The 27,742-nt window shown below is 39.5% G+C and overlaps 1 protein-coding gene across 4 annotated transcripts in view; it reads left to right on the top strand.

Annotated features, from left to right (window-relative positions):
• The window catches only part of LOC311591254 (contactin-associated protein like 5-1-like), an 869,459-nt gene that overhangs the window by 484,158 nt on the left and 357,559 nt on the right, over positions 1 to 27,742 (top strand). For all 4 annotated transcript variants that reach the window (XM_084770689.1, XM_084770692.1, XM_084770691.1 and 1 more), the window contains one exon: positions 27,618 to 27,724. In XM_084770689.1, coding sequence (XP_084626815.1) covers positions 27,618 to 27,724 — 107 coding nt within the window. The remainder of the gene's footprint in view (positions 1 to 27,617; positions 27,725 to 27,742) is intronic.

Consider the following 27,742-nt stretch of genomic DNA (forward strand, 5'->3'; position numbering starts at 1 on the left):
TGATCATTTCTAGTTCAATCCATTTGTCAACAAATTTTGGGAAATCCTTGTTTTTAATAGCTGAGTAGTATTCCATAGTGCAAATATTCCAGTTTCTTTATCCATTCTTCTACTGAGGGACAATTAGGCTGTTTCCATGTTCTGCCTATTATGAATAAGGCCACTATGAACATGGACTTGAATGGAGCCACAGACTGCTGGATCTAGAGAAATGTAGGTGAGTGGGGTCACACACACCGGAAACCACAGGCAGGCCTGGCGCTGGGTCAAGCAACATCTTGGAGGTCCTCAACCCACTCTCCAGATGCTCGAATGGAACCCACCTATGGCCTGCAGCTGGCTTATAAAGCACAAATGCACTGTGTGGGGTGGTTGTACACCGGAGACCCTGGCCTAAGGAGTCTCAGCGAAACGAGTGAAACTGCCCTTGGATCCCATTACCCACACCACACCAAATTACAGGGGTCCATGGGGCCAAGTGGAATCACAGGCAGCTGGGCCCCAAAAAAACAGGTAGGGCACACAAGCAACTCGCCAGCCAACCTGGGCCCAAACTAGAGCCAGACACAACAGACTGAGCCTGCAAACACAGGCAGTAAGAGCCCAGCTTTGACTGTTCCCACAGACCTGGCAGGATTTCCCATGATCTCGTGAGAGGCTGGACGGTGTCTAGATGCTGAGCTAAAAGGCAACTACGGCTCCTAGATAAGTCATATGTTTATAAATTGTAAGAGGGGAAGTCATTGGAAGCAGTGTACAACTTTGCAAATGCATCTTATCACTGTAATGGTTAATATTGATTCTTAATAAAATAGCATCTAAACTCATGTAGGAACCAAACATATGAGCATGTCTGTGGGGGACTTTCTAGATTGTGTTAATTAAACAATGACCAGCACCAGTACAGAGTAAGTCCTTGTGAGAATGAAAAGAATAGTACCATGCATCTGTCTGCTTCCTGACAGCAGGTGCTCTTATGACCTTCTGCCTTAACCTTTTGCTGTTCCTCCTCTGCTATGATGGATTGTTCCCTCAATCTGAACTGAAACAACCCTTCTTCTCTTAGCAGGATTTGTCAAGAGGTTTGTCATGGCTACTTATATATGGAAGTGATGAATACAGCCATGAATATCTTCTCTAGGGGAAACTGCTCCTCAGCATGTTTCTCATAATCCTGCTCTAGATTTCATAAATCATCATAAACAGCAGGCACTGTTGGCTTTCATTACTTTTACAAAGACTGCACCGAAGGGAATTAGGGACAACGTAGACACTGGCATCCTTGTCCTCTTATCTGTAAAACAGTTGCTTCTCCTTTCTGCTCTTTTCTCACACACATTCCTTCCCTCTTTGTGTAACTTATGCTTTTGATTTCTACAGGTGGAGGGTCCCCACTGTCTACAATCTGAAATCCCCAAGTGACTCTTGAGTCCTGAGTCTCACATTTCAGAACATAGTGATACTTTCTTATAATGTTGTTTTATTGATCTGGTAGATTGATTCCTGTTACAGGCTTTACTAAGTCTAATACACTGAGGGTGGAGTTTACACATGGGAAATACAGGACTTGGTCTCACATATGAGGGAATTAGGAAAAAAAAAGCTTAATATATCTTCTTTACCTGCAAGGAGGTAGAAAGAAATGAGTGAAAATGTAACTGATACAGTTAAGTACTGGAATTTCTGGTATGCATTATCAGAGTCATGTTAAAAGGACAGGAGACTTAAACTGTGCCTTCTTGCATTGAAATGGATGATTGTGGGAAGTCTTTTAGAAGCATCTATAATATGTAGTATGTGTATGTGATATATACATTGGTACATGTAGATTTATTTGCCCCTGAACACATATTCATATACAGGAGGAGGATGTCATATGTCCTTTTCTATCACTCTCCATCTCATTCCCTTAAGACAAGGTCTCTCATTGAACCTGAAACTAAGCTGCCAGCCAGCAAGCTCTGGTGATGTCTTTGTTCCCCAGAATGCCTGGGTTACAGGTGCATGTGCCTATACTCAACTTTATCTTTTAACATGGGTACTGGAGATTCAAACTCAGGACCCTTCTTCTGCTTGACTAGCAAGTGGTCTTGCCTGCTGAGCCACGCTTCCAGCCCAAATATCATTAAATTTTTCTGTTCAGACAAGGGTGTAGTTCATCATTACTATTTGTGCTGACTAGTTTTTATGTCAACTTGCCATTGGATGGAGTCATTTAGGAAGAAAAAACTTCAATTAAGAAAATACTCCCACCAGATTAGCCTGTCCTGCATTGCATTAACTGATAATAGTTGCATGTTCAGGATAATGCATTATGGGCAGTGCGACCCCTGTTTGGTAATCTTGGGTATTATAAGGAAGCCAACTGAACAAGCCACAAGGAACAAGCAGGCAAGCAGGACTCCACCATGGACTCTGCACCAACTCTTGCCTCCAGGTTTCTCTCCTATGTGAAATCCTGCCCTGACTTCGCTCTTTGATGGAGTGAGAGTTGTAAGTTGAACTAAACTCTTTCCTTCCCAAATTGCTTTTGGTAATGCAGTTTTACCAAACCAATAGAAACTGAGACTAAGGCACTACTACTGGGAGATCTTGAGTTTCCTTTGGTATAGACACCAGGAGCAGTCTGGTTCTTGTGTTCCAAAAAGAGAATAATTCAGACAATACATAGTAATAAGGCAAACATCTAAAATGTTAGAAGAAAGCATCTTCCTGATAAAAAGGAACAGACTGAGCAGTGAAGATTCTGATTCTGGCTGGCATTGGGGTTTCTATGTCTCCTTTCTCCGTTAGTCAAGAGTTTGCATGCCTCTGCCGTGCTGGATACTGTCAGGGGAGGGATGTACTTTTTTGCTAGCCCATATTACTCAGAGATCAAACTGTAAGTAGGAGATGTCTATATACTGTGTATAGGGGTTCAAGGGCCATTAAAGATGAAAAGTTCACTAGAGAAAAGGAAACCACATGCTACACATGTTTTCCAGGAGAGGAAGCCAGATTTGATTGAGTCTGGTATAGTCTATCAATACCTTCTGTTCTTTATATCCTGTTGTCGTGACATCCATCATTGTATCCTCTTTGTGGAACCTGTACAGGCCCAGTTGGGGTCACTATTACCAATGATTATTCTTTACATCCTTTTTTAGGGCAATGGCTGCAATTAGTCAGTTCTTCCTAGTGATAATTGTTGCTGCATATTACCACAATATTCTCCTTTAATGCCTTGCATTTCCCATCATAGACTAATCCATCCAGGCCAAAAATACCATCTTTAAAGGTTCTTCTACTCTTAACTTATGAGAGGTGCTTTGATGATAGTGGATGACTCAGGTTGCAGAGTTCTCAAAAACATATTCATCATTGTGGTGGTTTGAATGAGAACCACCTTCATAGACTCTTATGTTTGAATTCTAAGTCACTAGTTGGTGGGACACTTTAGGCAATATTAGAAGGTGTGGTCTTTTTAAAAAATATTTTATTTATTATAATTTATTCATAATACATTCTGATTTTCATCCCCTCTCTCTTATCTTCCTGTTCCCACCCTCTTTACCTCTTCTGCCCTATTTCCCTATCCTTGACCTCTGACCATAGGGGAGGAGAGGAGTTCTGGTCTTTTCAGAGAAGGTGTATCTCTGGGAGTGGATTTGGAGATTTCAAAAGCCCAAGTCATACCCAGTTAGCTATCTCTGTCTCTGTCTTTCTCTCTCTCTCTGTCTCTCTCTTTCTGTCTCTCTCTGTCTGTCTCTTTCTCTGTCTCTCGCTGTCTCTCTCTGTCTCTGTTTTCTCTCTCTCTCTCTCTCTCTCTCTCTCTCTCTCTCTCTCTCTGCCTTATAGTTGTTTTCTCAACATGTAAGCCCTTAGCTCTTAGCTACAGCTCCACTACCTTGTCTGCCTTCCTTCTGCCAGGCTCCCCACCCTTATGGACATGGATTCACCCTCTTAAACTTTAAGCTTCAAATAAACTCTTTGCCTTGGTCACAGTGTCTCATTACAACAATAAAAAAGTGACTATGATATACATACAGAACTCTGAAAAGCAGCAAAGTGGAGATCAGGGTGGATATCAAATCAATTTTCAGTCTTGGCATGCTGTGTGTGTGTGTGTGTGTGTGTGTGTGTGTGTGTGTGTGTGTGTTCTATTCTTCTAATATAGAAATTTGCTCACCCCATTTGAGTCATATAAGCAAATCTCTTCCTTTTTATAAAACTAGTTTAAATTGAGGTTTTGTGAGTGTGCAGCTCTCATTAATATGAGACTCATTAAGCCATATTTTCACACTTTTAAACATTGAATTATCTAAGCAAGTGTAAATGCAAAAATTATAAGCATATGAAGGAAGATTTAATGTCCTTTCCATGTGTGTGTTATACTTGTATAGTGTCTGTTTAGCATGTAAAATGCCATGGACAGATCTGTCAAAACCTTAACCATTCACCTTTGTTTTTGGTCATAACCTTCATGGATAATGGACACAGATATTAGTTCAAATAATATTCAGAGTTTATTCTGAAGGCAGAAAAAAATCTGGAGCCCACAATGCTGTTAGCTGTCTCTGTCTAGAACCATTAACATCAACAGTTACTGTTGTTATTGGAGTAATGCTAATGTCCAACTAGCAAGCCAGCTTTTGCCATGCATCCTCAGGAGGCTGATTAGACCAATATGAAATAATGAAAGCAGAAAAAGGAAATATACTCAATTTGGCCACAATGGGGGGGGGGTAGTAAGAGAGGGGCACAATGGCCCTCCATTCCCTAAGACTGTCTTTAAAATTCTTATATGAAGTTCAGGTTTAAATTGAAAGGAAGAGGTGTGCATATCTGTGTAGTCCTGTCAAGGTTTGGTTCTGGCAGTGTGCCTGTAAGGTGTCCCAATGAGTTGCACATCTTTCTAGAGTGGATAAGTTCCTTCTCTGACCATACTTGCTCCCTCAGATTTACCTTCTCCCAGCAAGCAGTTCTTAGGGAAATTCCAGTTTTTTTGGGTCCATTGTTTCTGGTGGCCACACACAGAGTCAGAGCATCCTTCAAGTTATTTTCATTTCTGTCAGTGCAATGTTCTGCCTATGTGGCTCAGTTCTCTGCCTGTCTTCCTCAAACCTCAGTGGCAGATTGGCACTAAAGCAAAGGGGAGAGACTGCTCGTGCCAGGAGTTGGATTCTCTGCTCAGGTAGACAAGAGGTGGATAGATTTAAAATGAGAATGTCTGAAATGGTTTCTGTCTTAGCCATTCATGTAGTTAGCAAGAGAACAGAAATATGCCAAGGAGTTAACTAGGTTAGTCATGTTTGAAGCAGACCTCTCTCTTTCTCCATAAGTTACAAAAATAAATAATTTACTCAAAGAACTCAAAATAATTATTGTTCATTGCTCTCAGGATGTATCTGCAATTATGAATGCACTGATGATGAATTCAGACATGTTTATATTGTACAAGACTATGAAATTATTTCAGGGATTGGAATGTCACTTTTCTGTGAATTTTAGAAATGATGAAACTGATAATCATAAAAAGCATGAATCATTTAAAATATTAATTACAATGGGATTTGTACTGGGTTGCTCCTCTGATATTTGGGTTAAAAGATTGGAAGTTATCACCTCTCTTAATGACTCCAGGTTGTCCCTTCTGGGAATACGCTAGGAAATCCCTGGCTGGCACCAGCTCCATAACCACTGTAGCAGGTGCTTTTTTCATTGTTGTGACAAAATGCATAACAAAATGAACATTGGAAGGAATGCTGTGATTTGGCTCCTGGTTTGAAGGCGTATAGTCCATACTGCTGGGAAAAGGAATGAGAGCAAAAACCGGGGCAACTACTCACATTGTATCCATAGTCAGGAAACAGAGAGTGAGAAGGAAGTGGGGTTGAGTGAGTAATCCTCAAGGCTCATCCCAGACATCCACTGCCTCTTTATATACCCTACCTGCTAAGGGTTTCAAAACTTTTATGAACATCTACATCAGCTAGAAACCAAATGTTTAAAAACATTATCCCAAGGATTAAACTTCACATTCAGACCACAGTAGCCACATGGTCTCCATGCTCCAAGAGTACATCCTGTGGCACAACCCTTATCTTTAGGCTTCTAAAAACTAGATTAATTTTTTGTCATATCACATGACCTCTGTAGTTAAATTAGAAAAAAAAGCACACCTTGAGTTTTTCAAAAATTAAAAAAAAAAGCATTGTCTTCTTGTATTCCCTTTTTCCACTATTCTAGAGGCTATGGCAGTGATCACAACTGTTTTAGCCATGGTGAAAAGTACAGATGGCTTTTAAATCCTAGAAAAAAGAACTGGAGCAGGATACTTGTGCATAGTTGTTTAAATAGAAACAGTTTCTTAAGATAGCAGTCTCTTTCAAATAAGTAAGTGGGCCAGAGTGTTGAGAATGAAAGAGTTTTGAAAGCTCAATGGCCTGGCCCAGGAGCATGGTGATTGTTTCTCTCTCATTCCATAACTCCTGCCCACCACTTCCTCTGTTCATATGCTGAGGGATTTTGCTGTTCATGATCCTTCCCTCCTAGATATCGGTGGTGGTGGTAGGTTTTCAATCTTTGTCATTTTTAAAAACATGTTAATATTTTTAAAAATTCTTGTTTTTTGGTTGATGTGTATGTGTATGTGTGTGTGTGTGTGTGTTTGTAATATGGGTATGTGTGTTCACTGGAGCTTGACTTCATGGTTATGAGTAGCCTGGTGTGGGTGTTGGAACCTGAAATATGTCCTCTGAAAGAGCAGTGCATACTCTTAAATGCTAAACTATCTCTCCAGCTCCTAATATGTTGATGTCAATGGCTTTTTCTCCTTTTTCCTCTCATTCATTACAACCCACAATTTCAGTCAGAATAGTACTAGATACTATTTAGTTTTTTTTTATAAGCTTGTACACTGAAAAACAAATAAATTCATAATTTGTACACTAAAAAACAAATAAAGTTCAAAAGAATCTGTGTAATAAAATCTACAGGGCACCTGCCAAACCCAAGTATAACCCAAATCATCTAAGCTTCTTTGTTTGCATGGTCTTTAATGTTTGTTTTTTGTTATGAAGTATTAGGGATTGAAATTAAGGTTCTCCACATGAAAGGCAAGGACTCTACAATTGGCCCATCTTTATTCTCTATTTTCAATGTTTTACTAAATTTTCTCTTACCTCAACCTCCCAACTTGTTGAAATATAGCCTATACAATGAAAAATTATGATTTAATTTTTTTCATTCACTAAAACAATTTTATTACGTCAAATAATGTTCTAACACTCTCTATAACAGATAAGAGCAGTATTTGAAGACATAATTTTCAACACAGCCAAGTTGGAAGATTTAAAACTACATCTAACTACTTCTTAATTTAGACTGAGGATGGTCCATATTGACATGATGTACATACATTGTTGTCAGAGTCTCAGGAACATGCTACTCCACTGCTCTGGTTTCATGTTCACACCCTTTCTTTGTTCTTGCTTCATTCTTAGTCCATGGAAAATCATGTAGCAGGAGAATGCACCTTGTGTAGGTATACATGGACAACACTGGAGAATAGTTGTACCTTTACCTTGTCTAATCTACCTGTGGGAGCCCAAGCAGAACACATGATTCATGATTTCTTGTAGAGGAATTGTAATCTAACAACATGGCTGATCTGGTATTGGATCAGATCCAAAGAATTTCTAGGTCTGTGTGATCAGGTTAGAATAACACACTTTTAATCTTTCTGGCTGGAGTACAAACATAGCATTAGTACACATCTTTAATCCAAAACAATGAAGGAAAAGTTAGTTTGTAGAAGGAAGCAGTCAAGTTTGAAAGTGATGTTTAATTGAGGGACAGACAAGAGACAAATCAAATAAAGATTTGACAGAATAAGATACACCAAACTCTCAAGAAAGCAAACAGGAAAGAGATGCTATTAAAGAGCAGTATGCTAAACTTGAGACAGTAGAGTAGGGAATAGGAGAGAGAGAGAGAGAGAGAGAGAGAGAGAGAGAGAGAGAGAGAGAGAGAGAGAGGAGACAATACAGTATAATAGAGAACAGCAGACAACTCAATAGAGAAGATAGTAAAGTACAGAAGGGAATAAAGTTTAATACAGTAGAGGGTTGTCAAGAGCAGAAAGAAACAAACGCATTCACACCTACTGTTCAGCTACCTTTCACAACTCTTAGGAGATTAGAGTCCAGTTCCAAGAAATGATATCAGCTTGATTTAGAATATGCATTCTTGCATCAGTTAACATAATCAAGGTAATTCTCCACAGATGTGTCCATAGGTCAAGCTGAAAAAGACAATTTCTCATTTAAATTCTTCACTTGTGATTGTAGATGGTATTGATGACTAAAACTGACCATCCATGATCAGAGTTTTCATTATGTGTACACTGTGTAATCTTAAACATTGACTCAAACATTAATATTTTTGGCTTTAATCTTTCCCAATGCTCTGAAGTTTATAAAAAATCATTCTGGTACCTTGAAGAACTCTTATGTCCATGTATTGCCCATGAAACTTATTTTAGTTAGTTATGTCACTGCTGCACCAATCACCTGGCAATGTAACATAAATAGAAAGGGTTTGCTGATCCTAGGCTGATCAGAAGGCATGGTCACAGAACAGTGAAACATCTGACAACTTGTGTCTACTCATGAAGCAGAGAGAGAAGAATGGTGGTACTCATTTTACTTATTCCATTTTATTCAGTCCAGGATCCAAGTCCACAGAAGATGCCATCCATTTTAAGTGGCTACTTGTAGGAATTTAGAAGCTTTTGTATGAAACTGGTGCCATTCATATACTGTTTTTGTTAGAGGACCTGAGATTCATCCCCAGCATCCATTACAAAGGAATCAAAATTGCTTGTAACTTCAGCTTCAATAGTTCCAAAGCATCTCCCTACACACACACACACACACACACACACACACACACACACACACACATACATACACACACACACACACTGAAAAAAACACACTTAGAAGTTTTTAATTTTGTTGTTCAACGTATTTCAGAAAGACACTTCCCCCTTTTATCTTCCCCCCCCCCCAAGCTCTTTTTGTTTAAGACAGGATTTTTGTGTGTAGGCTTTGCTGTCTTGACCTCACTTTGTAAGATCAAGCTGGCCTGAAACTCACAGAGATTCTTCTCCCTCTGCCTCTTTAGTGCTTGGATTACTGCCATGTGCCATCATATCTTGGCTCTTTGATCTCATTTTTAATCACTGAGCACATAGAGTGGCTCTGGACATGTCCTGTATGGGAATTCAAGGCAGAAAATGTTGAGGCTCTAGAGGAACAAAATAAGCTAAGGACTTTACTGCAAGTAGATCTCCAGCTTTTAGCTGGGGAAGAAGAAATGCCTCAACCAAGTGTTAATTGTTTTGAAATGTTTGATCCTCATCTGAGAGAGAATTCATCCAGTCTCTGAGGTTTGGAGGCTCATTTCCTGACATGTCCAAATAAACTTGCCTGCATTTCTATCTTATCTTTAAATGGATATTTCTTTGTTCCTATTCCTGATTCTCTTGTTAAGAGTTTTGAAATATTGGAGTGAATCATGCTGATAAGCTCTGATACTGAGTGTTTTCTACTCTAAAGAAGTGGCTTTGAAAAAGTCCTGAATAGTGCACATATTATCAACTTTTAGAATTGAGTGGAGGGAAGTGCTGCTCAGTGGTTATCAGCTTCCAGTGACTCATCTTGTCTGCAACAAGGCTCCTCCTTGAGGCCCAGCATTCTTATGTGCTGTTTTAGCATCACTGATGAGCTTTCCTGCTCAGTTGACCACTACCACATTCCCATTATCTGAGGATTTCCTCAGAAACAATCAACAGTGAGACTCTCTGCTGTGAACCAGACCCTAGGAATTTAAGAAATCCAACCCTGACACTTTCTCTTCTTATTCACATAATTCTTTAGTGTCTGCATCTGTTGTGATTACAACACATTTCAATTTTCATGAAAACCAAACCATAGGGGTAAAATGGGATTATGATAATTGGAAGAATGATAGACACAGACATGAGTTTCAAAAGCTTTTGTGGATAAGCTACCTGATAAAAACAAGATCAATGCATTTGGCTGCTAATTAAAGGAAACAGACAAAGAAAGGCAACCTAGCTGATTTTTAATGTATGAGCATCATTAATCAGTTTGCCTTTTGAAGACTATTGAAATGTTTGTTCTTGGGTGTCTAAGAAAAGCTTATAGATTTGACACTGACCTTCAACTGAATAGAGAAAGAATATGAATTCTTAAAGGAGGCACATAATATACATATATATATATATATATATATATATATATATATATATATATATATACAGATTAATCTATAGAGCATTGCTCTAGGGTTGGAGATATGTTCAGTAGTTAAGAGCAGTTGTTCATCAGTTGTAGGGTCCTGAGTGTGGTTTCTGGCATCTAGGTTGGACAAGTAATCACTGTTACTACTGCACTAGGAATCCACCACCCTCTTATAACCATCTCAGGCATCAGCACTCTCAAGTGTATGCTCACGGACACACGTGCATACACATAATTTAAAAAATTAAATTAGTTTTGTAGAACATCAATCATCTGGACTATTGGGAATTGAGAGGTTTATCATTAGTGGTCTTGCTCATCTATTCTCTAATTGAAATTGGAAAAGCAGTTAGCAATAAGAATTTATTTCTTTGTGCTTCTAAAGAAGCATAGTGAGTATTTTTGTTGAAATTTATCCTTTAACAAATGGCTTTCATTGGGTGTGTTCTAACTGAGGATTTTTAGAAGAATGACCTCCATATTAACAGGAAATATGTATGATTAATGATTAAAAATAAGATGCCAGGCAACAGACATTATATGAAGAAATTTATTAAATGAGCACGGGGAGAGAAGGAAAAGGGGGAGAGTTATCCTAGAGATACAGAGAAATAGAGAAAAAAAGAGGAGAGAGAGAAGAGGTAAGAGGTAGAAGTGAGTGAGGAAGTAAGAGAGGTGAGGGAGGGAGGGGCACAGTGGACCTGTCCTTTTAGATACTGAGCAGAGCCACGCCAGTGGCAGGTAGACAATGGCATCACAAGGAGGCAGACTGGAACAGAATCCTAACATTCCTCCTTTTTCCTATGATTAAAAAGTGAGGATGTTGCATTGTTTTTTTTAGTAAAGTAAGCTGAAGTATATAAATATATGTAAGGTAGGAAAGAGAGAGAAAAGCAAGAGCAATGAAATGTCTAGATAATATGGTGAATGGAAAGGAAAAGCTGTGTCCTGAAAGTTCATTGTAGAGGACAGTGTATGTCAGTCATGTCCTGCAGCATATGGGGATGGAGGAGTGCTGCGAGAGCCTGGAACAGTTTGTCCCGAGACTGGAGCACACCATTTCAGCCTTTTGCAAATGGATAAGAGGTGAAGCAATCAATCATTTTCAACTGCTTCCTGCTGTCAGTAGATCCTAGAGAGGGAGTTAAAAGGCTGCAGTGCTGGCCAACTTATGGAAGAAGAAACTATTGTATTCATTGTCCAGGGTCTGAGAACAGCTGAGGCTAGGTGGGGCAATGTGGGTCCAGCTGATGTGATCTTTGAGGATGGACTGGAGCACCTGTGAGTAGCTGCTTTGGTGATGTCCTAGGTGTTGGAAGTCTGGCAACATACTTGAACATATATATGGGAAGAAGACAAAGTCAGTAGGTTAGGGAAAAAATTCCCTTTAGGTGTACATTTGAAACTTTTGGTAAAGCAAAGTGAAAAGGCTTTAAAATAAGGAAAGAAACAATGCTTGAAAATTCTGGGAGAGCAAAGAAAAGGTTTGATCCTGAGGATCTTCCTTCCATTCTACACAGTTGCTGGCAATTATTAAAAAGATTTCATTTTGGATCTGTCCAAATTTAGTTGCAGAGGGGTGTAAACTTAGCAGCTCTTAGTGTGGGCATAGGGATTTGAAATTATATATAAGGTATCCCAGAAGAGCCTGGAGAGGTGGTGGAATGGACAATTTTTCATGGTGAGGTGAAGCCATTTATCCACTAGGGTGTTCCCAGTAAGAGATTATGACTCAAAAGACAGCTAAAGACTGTTAAATAGCTCTTCACTAGTCAGCACGGACCAGTGACCAAAAGAGCACAGCTCAACTGATGAGCTGGGCAGGGGAAAGACAACCCACCCAGCACTAGGATTTTTGGCAGAGGTGGTGATTGGTGGGAGGCACTCCATGGTGTCTGAAAAGACTTGTGTCTGTCGTCTAACCCAGTATGAAAAATCCTGGTTGTAGGTTAATGAGAAGGAACAGCATGGCCATGCAGACACGGTTTTGGTACCTCTTACCTCCCCTACCAATGAAGCAGAGAGGTGTTGACTGTATTTCTCAGACAAAGGGAAGCATTTATGCCAACTAGGAAGTGAGAAACAGCTGCGGGTGGGTGTAAAAGGTGACAATCAGGTAGTAAGGAAGGGGAGTTCCAAAACCACTGAAAAGGAGGAGGTATCCCACCCTTATAGATAGGTGATAAGTGAGATATTTAGACTGTTGATTAGCAGTATTTATCTGGATTCCATTTGAACTGAGAGGTGGATTTCTGTAGCTTACCAGAATCTTTTCAAATTTACAAAAAAGGGATAAATTTTAGACATGCTAGCATCAACATTGATTGAAATCTGCAGTGAAATACACATTATTAGACATGTACACATCATAGGAAAAGGCAGTAGACGTATAGCATAGCAGAGGCTTGAGGAAAATGTTTGTGTTAAAAGCATGCATATACTTTGAGTTGAGTTTGGGAATGGCAGAAGTCTTGTGGAGCTTTATGTCAACTGTGAAACAGTAATATAGGGAGGACAGAAATCTCCTGTAGAGCAGAAGGGCAAAGACTTACTTTGGCATCAGTATAGATCATGAAAAATGGCCTTCTTCCCTCTGTTTAGAAGACCTGGAAGTATATAATTTTAGCACAATGAAAACATGTTAAGAAAAAGGCAAATGAGATAAAATTTAAAATTTTGAGCTTGTAAATATGATTGTGAATTATATAATGGAATGTTTTATCATAGATTAATAAATCAGAGCTCCATTTATCAATGTCAATACTCTGAATGGTTAGTACAATAATAGCATAGCAACAGGAAGAAATAAAACATTCTTTAGACATTTTGACCTTCACATCTTGCATATACCAACTTGAAACACTTTCTTAGACCTTATAGAACTTGTAACTTGCATGCATAAACTTTGAAAAACCTATTTAGACACTCTAACATTTGCAAAACACCTTCTTGGAGGCGGTAAGACAGGTGAAATTGCTGTGAACAGTCACTGTCATTTAGCTAAAAGAATGGTAAAATGAAATCTGGTAATACAGTAGACTGTATCTAGATATGGCAAATTTGGTCTTCTGCATATGTAGAGGGCTGTTAAAGTATCAGAAACCTCTCATGATAGAACTTGGCAATGTAACTGTGTAGCCTAAATATGAAGTTAAAATAGACCTATAGCATTTCCCTGGGTTTGGCGAGGTTGCTGAATATAACAGACATCTGTACTCCACCAGGAAATGGAATTTGAAGGCTGGAAGTGTCTATAGTTCTTGTGCTGGTTGAATTTCCAGTGGCTGGGCACAAAGGACAAGCTTACATGAGAGCATTTTGACATCCATAGGCCAGTTTGCCAACAGTCAAGGCTGTGACTTTTAGACAACTATGGAACCCATGTCCCCTTTCTTTAAGCATCTGATCTGATACAGATCCCTTGTGGAGCTGAGTTAGGATACATTCCAGTTGGAAGTGGCTTTAAAGACTTCTATTTCCTTGCCTCAGGGCAGTGATTAAGTCCTGGAGCATAACTGTTTGCTGTAGCTGAGCCTGGCAGGAAAGATCTTTTCCAGTTTTAAAGATTTTAAAACTACTTTAACCATTTCCTATATGTCCTTTATTTAAGTTGGCAGTGAGATTGCAGTCTATCTTAAGAACATTTAGACAGATAAACTTTATTTATAGTTTATTTCAATCATTAAAGACTAAGACTTTAGGTTTTATTTCTGTTAAGTTAAAGTTTTAACATTTACAAACAAGTAAACAAAATAGAACAGAACAGTTTTTGTATGATTAATAACCTCACATTTAGAAACTAAAGCTAATTATACTTATAAGCCAGTGATTTTTAGGCTTTGAGAATAAGGGTAGGACATAACAATAAGTTTTAGCATTGTAAACAAATGAATGTTAATAGAGCAGACCACTATACCAGATCAGATTACCAGGAAGATTGCAGGTACATTCATCTTGTTAATTTGAATAGACTTTTATAATATTGAAATAAGAAACATTTTGAACCAGGGTACAATAAATTGATAAAATTGATACTTTTTTAAAATCTAAAATTAGATGAGCAGAGTTTTATAAATGTTGTTTTATGTCATATGGTCTAAACATCACACCCAATAAACAAATTATAAATCCTGAGATAAAAGTTTACAGTGTAATCTTAAGATTGGAAATGCAAATCAAAACAACTCTGAGATTCCATCTTACACCCATCAGAATGGCTAAAATCAAACATTCAAGTGACAACACATGCTGGCGAGGATGTGGAGAGAGAGGAACACTCCTTCATTGCTGGTGGGAATGCAAACTAGTACAGCCACTTTGGAAATCTATCTGGTGCTATCTCAGAAAAATGGGAATAGGGCTTCCTCAAGACCCAGCTATTCCACTCCTAGGAGTATACCCAGAAGATGCTCCAGCACACAACAAGAAAATTTGCTCAACCATGTTCATAGCAGCCTTATTCATAATCGCCAGAACATGGAAACAGCCTAAGTGCCCCTCAGTAGAAGAATGGATAAAGAAACTGTGGTACATATACACTATGGAATATTACTCAGCTATTAAAAACAAGGATTTTCCAAAATTTGTGGACAAATGGATTGAACTAGAAATGATCATAATGAATGAGCTAACCCAGAAGCAGAAAGAGTCAAATGGTATATACTCACTTATTACCGGACACTAGCCCAAGGGACAGGTCCCATGAAAGTCTGCACCTACCAGGAAATGGGGATAGAGGTGAGGACATCCTATTGAGACTCTAGATGAGGAAAATATAGAGGATAGGCAAGTAGGGGGACCCAGAGAGTCCTAGAAACCTACAAGAAGAACATTATGATGGCTAGATCTGAGCCCAGGGATTCTGCTTGATCTAAGGCACCAACCATGGACAAAACGGGCAGTCATCATCAAACCCCTACCCAGATCTAGCCAAGGGACAGAACATTCTCCACAGCTAAGTGGAGACTGGGGACTGACTTTCACAGGATCTCTGGTGCCCCATATTTGGCCATGTCCCTTTGTGGGGGAGGCCCAATGGCACTCGGAAGAAGGATAGAGGACTACCAAGAAAAGACTTGATACCCTAGCACCATATTCAGGGGGAGGAGGTCCCCCACAGCCACAGTCATAGGGAAGGGGGATTGGGGTGAAAGTGGGAGGGAGGGAGGAATGGGAGGATGCATGGGATGGGATAGAAAATGAGATGTAATAGGAATTATTTTTAATTTTCAATAAAAATGTGTAAAAAAAAGATTGTTTTTGAGAGTAGAGATGATTTTTATTTTTTAAGAATTGGAATGTGCAGTCTTAGAGAAATGAGGCCTTTTTTTTTCAGATGGTGTGGCATATCTGATTCTTTTAGCCTGGGCTTCAGTAAGTAATTGCAGTTGCCAGTCACTGGTCAGGAGGCCTGGATGCAGTAACTGCATGGAGTAGGTTAACTCAAACCCTGGCCTTCCCTGGCCCACCTATGGGCAGGCAGGACTTAGGGAATAGGGATCACACATGTGCACCTCCAGCATACTTGCTCTGGAGAGGGGGGCAGGGCGCAGGAAATGGCAGGAAGCAAGTGGTCATGTGGCTAGACTAGGTGGAAGAATTCTTTTAAGATTTATTTATTTATTTTGTATACAGCACTCTGTCTGCATGTATGCTGCAGGCCAGAGAAGGGCATTAGATCACATCATAGATGGTTGTGAGTCACTATGTGGTTACTGGGAATTGAACTCAGGACTTGTAGAAGAGCAACCAGTACCCTTAACCTCTAAGCCATCTTTCCAGCGCATGGAAGAATTTTTATCGAAGGAATTTGAAGTTAAGTTTAAACAACTGGCAACAGAGAAATGCAAGAGAACTAACAGGCAGTCCTCAAGCACCCCAGAAATGATCTGGGCCTCTTTGAAGAAGTATGGATCCACAAGCTAGCCCTAAAGAAAGGAGTGGTGGTCACAGGCATGCCTATTCAAATCACACAGCATACAGAGGCCAATCTTGCTGCCCAAGCACACCCCAAGGGGTACAATCTCTGTTCCCACCTGGCTCTATTTAGCTATGCAATGCAGCACCACATTAGTATCTTTTTTTCCCCATTGCTCAGCTCAGATCCCAGATAATGCCAATGCAGTCATTAGGGGCAGGAAGCCCAGTGCCTGAGTGTTATTCTAGCAGCCAAGTGTGGGATGCAGGGCTGGGGGCAATCCAAAACAAAGAGAACATCCATTTACTTCAGTGGCAGTTTTGAAAAGCTGGTTAGGAAGGCTTCCTCACAGGTGGTTTGGGGCAAGATCTTTTAGGTTGGTCTGAGTGCCAGCCAGTGGCAGCCTGCAGCATAAAATGGGAGAGCAGAGAGTATTTAGAGAAAGGAATTTGTGGTTGAAAGTAGAGGGGAATGGGATTCTACTCTGAAGACCACGTTCGGGTTTCATATCCAAGTCAAGCACAAATTTAATGATTAATAATAAGATGCCAAGCAACAGATGTTATAGGGAGAAGTATATTAAATGAACATGGAGAAAGAAGGAAAATGAGAAGGATACTCCAAGAGAGAAACAGAGACAGAGACAGAGTAAGGGAGGAAGATGGAGGAGGAGGGAGAGAGGAGGTAAGAGGTAAGAGTGAGAGATGAGGTAAGAGGGGTGAGAGAGGGAAAGTGAGGTGAGCCTGTCCTTTTAGATACTGAGCAGGGCCATGCCCCATGTCAGTAGGCAATGACATCACAAATAGGCAGACTGGGGCAGAATCCTAACATTATGAATGACTGCTCTATAGGACAGACACCTGGACAAACACTTAACCACTGTACTTTTTTCTTTAGACAGAAAAAAGTGTTATGTTAATGTTTATAAGTAACTTTAAAATTTTTCACAGTTCAATATAGGACAATAATGAATGGTGGTCATTAGGAATGCCTAACCAAATAGGCTTCATTCCAGAGAACTACAGGCCTCACCCATTTCTTTTTACTGCTAGAGGTCAGAAAATGAAGCAGAGTTCCTGTTCCTAAGTGAAAATGTGGGAACTCACTAACACTGGGATTTATATATAAATGAAGAATCCATTCTTCATCATTCTGTTGTTGCTATGAGAACAGAGCCCTGTCAATAACTCCAGATTGTACCTGACTGGCCCACTGACATACTGGCTGTTATGTAGTTTCAATGACCTCCTGATCAAGCAATTTGGCATCTCCTCTTATTTTAGTTTGGCCCAGTTGGCTCCATCTCCATGCTGTGATCATTTCCTACATGGAAGTGTTTCTCTTTACTATTGTCAGATAACAAAATAAGAAATTCATGTAAAGGTCTAGAAAGATTATTCAGTGTATAATGCTCTTGCCACACTAGGATAAGAATCCCCTCCCCCCATGTAATTGTTGCATCAATATGATAAATCATGTGATGCCAACATGTTGAAAGCAGAGGCAGGGGATCCTTAGAGAAAGATGCCTAGCTACAACATCAGAATCAGCCAGTTCTGGGTTCAATTGAGAAAACCTAACTCTAAGTAAAGTAATGAAAGAAAACATCAGAAGTTAACATCTGGCCTTCACATGCTTGCACATATACATACTTATGCCCTCAGGCACACACCCCTCACATGTATTCACATACAAGCAAAAACCTTCTGGCATATAAGATTACCCCCAACTTTTCCAGTTAAAATATAGAGTTTGGAATGTACGCACCATATAAGACTACCCCTCTTCCAATGCACACCCTATGCAGCAAACTTGAGCATGTGTCTATTTGCAGGCAGGACACAGACAGCCAGGCACTTTATTAAATGCTGGCAGCTAGCCAGGGCCAGCCTACAGTGCCCCTTTAAGGTATGCTCCACACTCAACCCAAAGACTCACAGCCCTCAGAATTGAATAGGTGGTTCTGGTGGAGAACCAATCCACAATCATGTTCTCTTCCTTGACATAGAAAAAGTGTGTGCAGCTTGCTCTTCCCTGCTTCATACTCCCTGCACAGAGTGGGAAATTGGCCACACATCCTCCTCCCACACTATGTGTGCTGGACATATGATGTAAGGGGAAGCAAACGGTAGGTGAGTTTCTGGTGTATAAGACGACCCCTGACTGTGGCAAGCATTTTTTTGTGGTTAAAAATTGTCTTATACACTGATAAATATGATATATTATATATCATTCTTAATATGTGATAATTCTGTTTCTTCTGGTCTTATTCCCTCTGAAAAGCAAAAATTTTCATAACAAAAAACACATATTAACTTTCTGTACTGTATGTATGATACCTACATGTGTGTGGATGACTGTGCCAATGTGCTTGCATGTCGAGGCCAGAGTAATATATGTGCATCTGTATCACTCTTTGTCTTATTGCTTTGAGACAGGGTCTCTCACTGAACCAGAGCCTTGATGTTGGGCCCAGGTGGCTGACTAAAGTAATATAGGTCCACTTGTCTCTGCCTGACAGTACTAGTGTTACAGGCAAGGTCAGGCATGATTGATTTTTTACACAGGGCTTGAAATTTGAACTCAGATCTTTGGAAGTGATCTTTTCATTGAACCATATACACATAACTTGTTTCACTTACAAGCATATTGTTCTTTGGGAAACTTCTTTTATCCTTGCATTCAGAGTCACCTCTTGATCTCACTTGCTTCAACTAAATGGTGTGTCACTCTATTTCCATGTTAGCAGTTAGTTATTTTTTTTTTCATTTTAAAACTGTTATCCTTGTTAATAATTCTGTAGATGCTTTTGTAAACATACACAAATATGTGTGGACCATTTCTTCAAGAAGTGAACATTCATACTTACCATCCATGTTTTGAAAATGCAGCCATCCTGAAGGCACCTCACTAAGTTACTAAGGAGCAGAGGCAGAGGAAGCATAAAAAGGCTTCAGGGCTTTTGGTTGTACCATGGAAATTTGTTCTGTGGTTTCATAATTTAGATGATAGGTAAATTCCAAGTGGTTGTTGTATTGAAGCTTTCATTTGTTAATGGCCTAAGATAATGGGTCACAGGAGGTAGAGCCTTTGGGATTGTATCTTCTCTCCACCTGTCCCTCTGCTTCCTGGCTGCTGTGATAGGAGCTTCTCTGCCACACTCTCTTACTATGATGGACCTTGAAGGACAGAAACAGAACCTGAAATATATTTTCTTCCTTTGAATGTTTATCTGGAGTATTTTGTCACAATGATGTAGTGCTGTCACATCAGCCTGGTGTTATACTTTGCAGGACTAGTGGGAAGTGCAGATGCACTCCTTGTGATCAGGGTGAGAACATGACTCAGGATCAAAGACAAGAATGAAGGTGGGTGCTCCATTGATATTCTAGAGACATAAAAGTTGGCTTTTATGTGCAGAACATATAATTAGTAAGGTCTCTTCTTTATTTTAAGTGATATGGATCACAGTACTGTGGCACACTCCTTTAGTCCTATCACAAAGGGAGGCTGAGGTAGATAGATTTTTGTGGGCTCAAGTCTATCCTTCTCTATATAGCAAGTTCCAGGTCAATCAGGGAAGCATAGTAAAAGCGTAGGCCATGGTATAGCTTATATTTGTCTCTGTCCCAGCATTACATGGATCTATGCAGTAGCTAGTACTAGAAAAGCTAGAGAGAAAAGAAATCTATGAATCTATAAATCAAAAAGGATATTTTTAGCAGTTCTCCAAATTAGAGTAAATCATTGTGATTTGTATCTAAGCCCTAAAATAAGAAACTAGTTCATTATAAATTATAGATCAAGATGATGGGAACTCCATAAATGACAGAAGATTAGCTGGAGAGAGATGGGGGAAGGAGGAAGAGAAGGAGAAGGAGGAGGAGGAGGAGAAGGAGGAGAAGGAGAGATCAGATCAGAGATCTCTGTCTAGGGAAAAACAACTATTTCCCTTAGATTGGCTTATATTTCTAGTGATGAGAATTTAACAGAAATGTATAGAATTTTACTTTTTATCTGAAAATAGAGACAGAAATAGTAATAGTGAGGGCTGCTTCAGTTGGTAATGTGTTTGTCTTGCAAGTACCAAGTGCTGAATTTAATACACAGAATCCATGTACAAAGATGCTGGGTTGGTGCCTTGTAAGGAAATCCAGATCTATGGAGACAGAACTAGATTGATAACTGTCACGCACTGGCTATCCAGCCTAGCTATTTTGCAAACCACATACCAGGAATATAATAAAATAAATAAAAGTAAATAATCGTAAACTAAAAACAAATAAAACCAAAGCAAACATGATGAATGGTGCCTGAAGAACACATATGCACACATGTGCACATACAACTCCTCCAAACACATACATGCCCATAGCAATGTGCACATACAACTCCACAACACTCACACACACACACACACACACACACACACACACACACACACACACACAAACACATATAAGCACATACATGACATATGAGCATATACACCTCTACCATACTAGTACTTATGCACATACAACCATGTGAACCTAAATGCAAATAAAACTCCCCTACACTCACATACATGTACACACAACAAAAAAGAAGATGTTTCTAAAAGAAAAAACGGGGCAATGAAAAAGGAGACAACAAGTGACAATTTTAAATAGTCATCATCAAGAAGGTGACATTTGGGCAGACAGAAGACAGTCAAGGGTGGTTCTACATAGCTAGAAGTGTTTCTTTTTTGTTTTGTTTTGTTTTGCTTGTTTTTTCCAAGATATATATTATTTTATTAATTTGTTCTTGTTACATCTCAATGGTTATCCCATCCCTTGTATCCTCCCATTCTTCCCTCCCTCCCATTTTCCCCTTATTCCCCTATCCTATGACAGTTCCTAAGGGGGATTTCCTCCCCCTGTAGAAGTGTTTCTTGTGCAGAAACAATAGTGCAAAGTCCAGCAAAGGAGCATCTCTAACATGTTTCAGGGACTATGAGGCTGGATAATAAATAGAAAAGAGACAACAGAGGTGAGTTTCAAGAGTTAAATGGGTACAATACAGCTCACTAGGAACTGGATGGCTGTTTTCTGCTTCTATTCATTGAAGAAACCAGATCCACTGAAGATGTGTGTTTAATAATTTAAAAATCAGAAGATAAGATGATAGGATAATAAGAAATAAGGTGCAAGGCAACAGAATTTAAATTATGTGAGGTTTACTAAATAAGCATGGGGAGAGAAGCAAAGGGAGTAGGGTTACCCTAAAGAGAGAGGTAAGAAGAGGAAGAAAATAAAAGATAAGAGAGAGATGCAAGAGAAAGGGGATATGAGGGAGAGGAGTGAGGAGGTTCCATCATTTTATATAGCCATGAACAGGGCCACACCCATCTGGCAGGTAGGCAATGATGTCACAGGTAGGCAGACTGAAGCAGAATCCTAACAAGGCGAGGGATGTATTTTTCTTCAAGGCAGTGAGGGATCTCTTTTGCTTCTGAGTGGTAGATGAGCAGAGAAGTCAAGGTCTGTCAATTTGTTCACATCATCAATAGCTTTGAAGTAAGGATTCTGCAGCTCTCAAAAAGCAAGGTGTAACTTGACTTTTCTTGGTTGTTAAAACACCATAACCAAAAGCAATCTTGGGAAGAAAGGGTTTAATTACATTACAGGTTATAGTCTACCTCTGAAGGAAGCCAAGGCAGGAACTCAATCATGGCAGGAACCATGAAGCAGGAGTGCAAGCAGAGACCTTGGAGAAATGCCACTAACTGGCTTGGTCCCATGTATTTTCAGGACTACTATTTTTTATTATTCAGGACCAACTTCCCAGAGGTAGAACAGCACAGCTGTGTCCTTCCACATCAACCATTTACCAACAATATGCACCACTAACTCGCCTACAAGACAGTCTGAGGCAAAATTCCCTCTTCCCAATTGATTGTCTTGTGTTAAGTTGATAACATTACATCAGCATTACAGGTGACAGGGAAAATTATGACAGAAACCAAGAAGCAGAGGCCAGAATGAGTAGGTTAGGTGTAGATGCACAAAGTATAAAGAGTCATGGTGGTGCTGTCCTGTGGGAAGTTGGTACATAAGCCTGCAATTTAAGGGGAAACACTACAAATAAGATGTATTCTTTGTCTTTGCTGCTGTGTAGTCAGTCAGTAGTTTTGCTCTACTACTTAGTAATATGATTCTTCATAGAAGACAAAAGTTTACATTTCTTTTCTGAGCCTTGCCAAGTTATGAATAAACTGGCAGGCTGAATTTTTCTGAAGTATCTTGAATCCTCTTTTTATAGTCTTTCCCCAGACGTCACACAGAGTAACCTTTTGTCTAGTTCTGTCAAAGACAAATAATGTAGAAAGAGCTCCCCATTATTTCCCAAAGACTATTAGGGTGATTTTATTCTTCTTAAGGTCAGCTGTGAGCAAGCATGTCCTTTGTAGGGGTGTTTCCCAGATTCTTGATGCTCAATTAGGTTTCAGCTGTCAGAGACTCCTGCCTCTTGTCTTCTAAATGGCTAAGGTGGTGAACATCCTCTGCTTTCCTTGAGGAAGCTTCTTGGCTATTGCTACAGTTTATTTCCATGCTGCTTTGAATAAAATCTTTAAGAAAAACAGCTTAAAGGAAATAGGGTTTTTTTTTCTAGCAACTAGTTCAAGAGTGCAGTCCATGTTGGTGGGGAAATATCAGTAGCAGCAGCCCCAGGGAGCTGGTCAAACTTCATCTGAAGTTAAGGAGAGGGACACAGGCTAGGCATCAGATCATTTTCTCCATTTCATGCTATAGGATCCCTGCCACGGGAGGAGTGTCACTTACAATTGGTGCATCTTTTCACCTCCGTTAACACAAGCCACATAGTTCCCCACAGGCATGCATAGAGTCCCATCCCTGAAGTTATTCTAGGTTTGGTCAAGTTGAGCACATGAATTACCATAGTTATCTCAGGGCTTCACTATCCTGTTAAGTGAGACATTTTATTCCTTTCTTCTGTGAAAAACTAAACACAGTTGAGCAAATTAGAACAATGACATCATAAAACCATAGGAGCCTGGACTTTGACCTCTACCCAATCTATTACCTGGATTGTCCACAACCAACCTAAAATTGTACTTGTGCTGTAAAAAAGTGTGTGTGTGTGTGTGTGTGTGTGTGTGTGTGTGTGTGTGTGTGTGTATTGTGGAATACAAAATAGACTGATTTGGGACTACAAAAGATTTACCCAGGTCGCCTACCAAATGCAGAGATTAAACATATGCCTCTACTCCAAATCTGCCTTTGTTTTTGAGGAAGGGTTGCTCACTGAAACCTATTCTAGCCTATTTAGCTAGAATAGTTGACCCACAACCACTAGAGATTGTTATGTCTCCATTGTCCCTAGCCCCGGGGTAATAGGCAAGTGACATCATGCTCAGCACTTTATATTGAGTCTTGGAGATTTAATATCATGTCTTCATGCTTGTGTGGCAAATACTTCACTGACTGAAGCATCTCCCAGATCCTAGAAATAAGAATCTTGAGGAGGAGAGAGATGAAAGTGCTAGATGTTTTGGGTTTGGGGGACCTGTATGTATAAGAAAAGTTTGTTGTTGTTGTTGTATGAGCACAGTTGTTGGCATTTGCAGTTGGCAAAGGACTTGATTAAACCATTATTCTTTATGTTATGGTGTGGCTTCTTTTAGTAAACTTTATAACACCATGACACTGGGAACAAGGGACCTATGCTGCTGGTAGGCCACTGAGCACCCTGAGGCTACTTATCTCAACCTCCCCTTAGGTAAGATTATAGAGACATGTGGTCATGTCTTGCTTTTAACCTAGGTTCTGGAACTCAGCCTCTGGTTATCATGCTTGCACAGCTAGTGACAGATCTAGCTCTCTGGCCCCAGAAAAAATTTCAGTTGTGAGAAAGTTTTTGGAGTTGTCATATTTTTCTTTTAATCATTATTGATTTCCTTCCCCTTCCATTATCTAATGCTTCCTTTGAAATCTTCCTGTTATCTCCTTAAATTCTTGTGCATGCATGTGATTTTGCATGCAAGACATTTGGGAGTGAGTCTGCCATACTCTTCTGGTCAGAGACCACTGTGTTAGTTTATATGGACTCTTGGATAGTAAAGAAGAATGCATATTATTTATATTGATAAACTATGCATTGAACATCTATGCCCATTAAGAATTTCTACAAAAATTTGGAGGTGCTGTTGGGCATGATGTGTATGTGGGTTCACCTTTTCCAGTTGAGTGAGCACGTGGAAGTCAGAGAGTGACATAGGGTATCTTCCTTCATTGATTTTTACTTTGTATCCAGAGTCAGTTCCCACTCAAAAGTAGAGTGAGTGGAATTTGTTTTCTAGTTAGTCAGTTTGCTCTGGTATGTCTTCTCTCTGCCTCCTGAGTGCAAAGATTGCAAGTGGGCTATCTTGTTTGTGTGGAATATTACAAGAGTACTGGGGATTCAAACTCTATTGCTCACACTTGTGCAGCCAGTGCAATACCCAGTGAGCTATCTCCCTAAACACTTGTCATGACAAATTGAATTAGTAGCCTTATGCCTGAGATTCCACACACAGTGTTTCCTTTTATAGCTCTATGGCATTTTCTTTCTGTGTTTGGATCTAAAATAATCTGTTTGTGGCAAGCATAGAAAAAACAAAACAAAAGGATAGTTAAAATGAACTGATTAAAGAATCTGGAGATCATACTTAAGAAACAGTCTTTTTAAATAAGCAACTTAGGCTTATAAATATAAAATGCCTGCATTGAGGTGACCTTTTCCAATCTCTGTGCACTGGTTCCCAAATGTATCTTGCTGAAAGGCAGCGTTGAGTGTTCTCACCCATTTTGCTTCTCATTCTAGGAATATTAGATTGTTTAATTTCCCAAATGTACTTATTACCTCCTAGGAAAACATCATTGCTTCTTTCAGTGACCATATAAAAATGACATTGTAGCCTACATTTTCAGTGCTAAATTGAGTTTATTAACACTAGTTCAAGGTCTGTGAGAGGTTTATTAAAGATGTGTTCAAAGGGCCAGTATTTCTGACAGTTTAACCTAAGCCTTCTCCGTCCATATCAAACTGAAATTGAAAATATTTCACTTAAAATATTATAATGTGTATACTATAAATATGTGGTTTGTGTGTGTACACCTACATGTATATATTTGTATTGCTGTATCTTCAAATGTACTTGTGTGTACCTGTTTATGTGGAAGTCCTGGGAGACTGTGGGGTACTGTTCTTTAGGCATCTTGATTTTGGAACGTATCTTTCCCTGAGCTGGAACTCATCAAATAAACTAGGCTAGATATCCTAGTTAATATAAAAGATTTGACTGTTTCTGCCTCCTGGCATTATTTCATGCACTATCATATGCATGGATTCTGGATGATGGAGCTTGTGTCCTCATGTTTGTAAGACAAGCACTACTGATTAAGCTATTTGTTTATTTATTTATTATTGTTTTACTTTTTCTTTTTCATATACATTTATATTATTACACATATATACAATTGACAACTTACAGCAAGAAGAACCACAAAACAATCATGAATTATATAAGTGTTACATTCATAGTGTTTTGTCTATTTGTATTTGGCCAACAGTTGCCTTGGTCCTATTGTGGTATGTCTAAAATTCTGAATGTAAATCAATTATCTAACATATATCATCTTTATTAACTTATGACATCTATCTACACCTAAAAACATATTAACCCTTAGATTACTAAGCTTAATTGTAAAACTAAAATATTTTATCCAGGATCTGGGATACTTTCTTGGAAAAATATTAAGATCCAGTAGGGCAACAGAGCCTCAAATCCAGGGGAAAGGAGCAAAATGTGTTTTCCTGGGGAATCCTTTGTTTATCTCAAAGACTGCAACACACATTGCAGAAGTCCTCAGAAAGTCTATAGTGGAAACAAGTCTCAGGAGAACAACAAAAACTGAATGCAAAATATCACCTGACTCTTCTTCTTACCTAGTGCTTTATGTGTCAGGTCTCCAGATCTTGTTTCTTGTCTTTTTCTTACATTCACCATATGCATGAGGTCATGACCATAACAGATGTTGGAATCTTGAACACTATTGTGCAAGACACCAAAATCAGTCTATTTGCAATTTTCTTAACATCACAACTAAAAGAAACAGAAAACTGTTGCTTACCTTTCTTTGATTCTCTTTCTGTTGTTAAAGCAGTAAGTTCTTTGGGGGAAACAGTTAGGTGTCTTAAATGCTAAAGAAGCTTTCTCTCAAGACTGACAACCTAAGTTCAATTCGAGAGATGTACATGGTGAAACTAGAGAATTCGTTCCCCCAATTTGTCCTCTCACCTCCACACATTCCATATGGCAGGTGCTCCCTTCCACCCCATCTATACACACTAAATAGGTAAATAAATAAATATAAAGGAAATTTTAAAGACAAATACTCTATTGGCTGCCAAGAACAGATGTATAATGACTGAGGCGGTGAAAGAAAATACACTAGGAAACCTCAGAGGAGTCTTGAGAAAAGTGGGCTGGTTGTAAGAAAGGGTCAGAAGTTCAGCTAGAGAGTTAACTCAGCCACATTTTGGCTCACATCTATCTGTAACTTCACTTTCAGGCGATCTGATACCCTTCTCAGGCCTCCTCTAGCACCAGGTACTCATGCACGTGGTGCGTATACAAACATGTAGGCAGGCACTTATGCCTTTAATGTGAGAAAACTACATCTGAAGGATATGTTCAGATACAAAGCAATTCCAGGATACAAAATAGGAGTGGGTCCTGGCAGAGGATGTTCACAGCATGGCTACTCTACAGGGTCTGTGAGGGATGAGTAGGGGTCAGTGAGAGGTGAGAGGTGGGGAGAGGAAGTGCCTTACTTGGAGCCTGTTGAAAGGACCCTATGCTGGGTTGGCATAACTACTAACGGTCTTCAGGATGGCTTTGACACTTAAAAAGTATAATGTCCTTACATTTTTACTGCGGGAACACTCATTGTTAAGCCATGTTCTGTTTGTGTAGGTTAAGGGAGTTTCTGTACTATCTCCCAAAAGAAGCACAGACAGTAATCTACCTTTTTTATTTCCTTTAAAAAGCTATTGTACTTTCCAATGCAAAGTTATAATCCTTCTGCACTTTGTGCCACAATAAATATACCATTCTATAGTATATATCTACTTCAGTTCAAATCTCTAAGCAATAACATTTAAGCTTTAACTCCAAGGTAGAATTGAGCTCTGACGTCCCCACTACCCAGCAGTGCCAGCACATCTGTATGGTTTACTTATCATTTGACTCTCCCACATACAGGACTTTAGCAGATCCATTTCCCATTGCTGCTCTCAACGTTTTTGCTTGTCTCTCTGTTTCAACTGTCTTGGCTTATTATTTTTTCATTATGCCCCATTAGGTGTTTGCCAAACTACTGTGAACATGGAGGACACTGTGCCCAATCCTGGAGTACCTTCTCCTGCAACTGCAGTGACACTGGTTACACAGGAGCCACCTGTCATGACTGTGAGTATGCACACTTTG

The sequence above is a fragment of the Acomys minous genome (assembly GCF_964271855.1).
Source record: "Acomys minous genome assembly, chromosome: 1".
NCBI lineage: Eukaryota > Metazoa > Chordata > Mammalia > Rodentia > Muridae > Acomys > Acomys minous.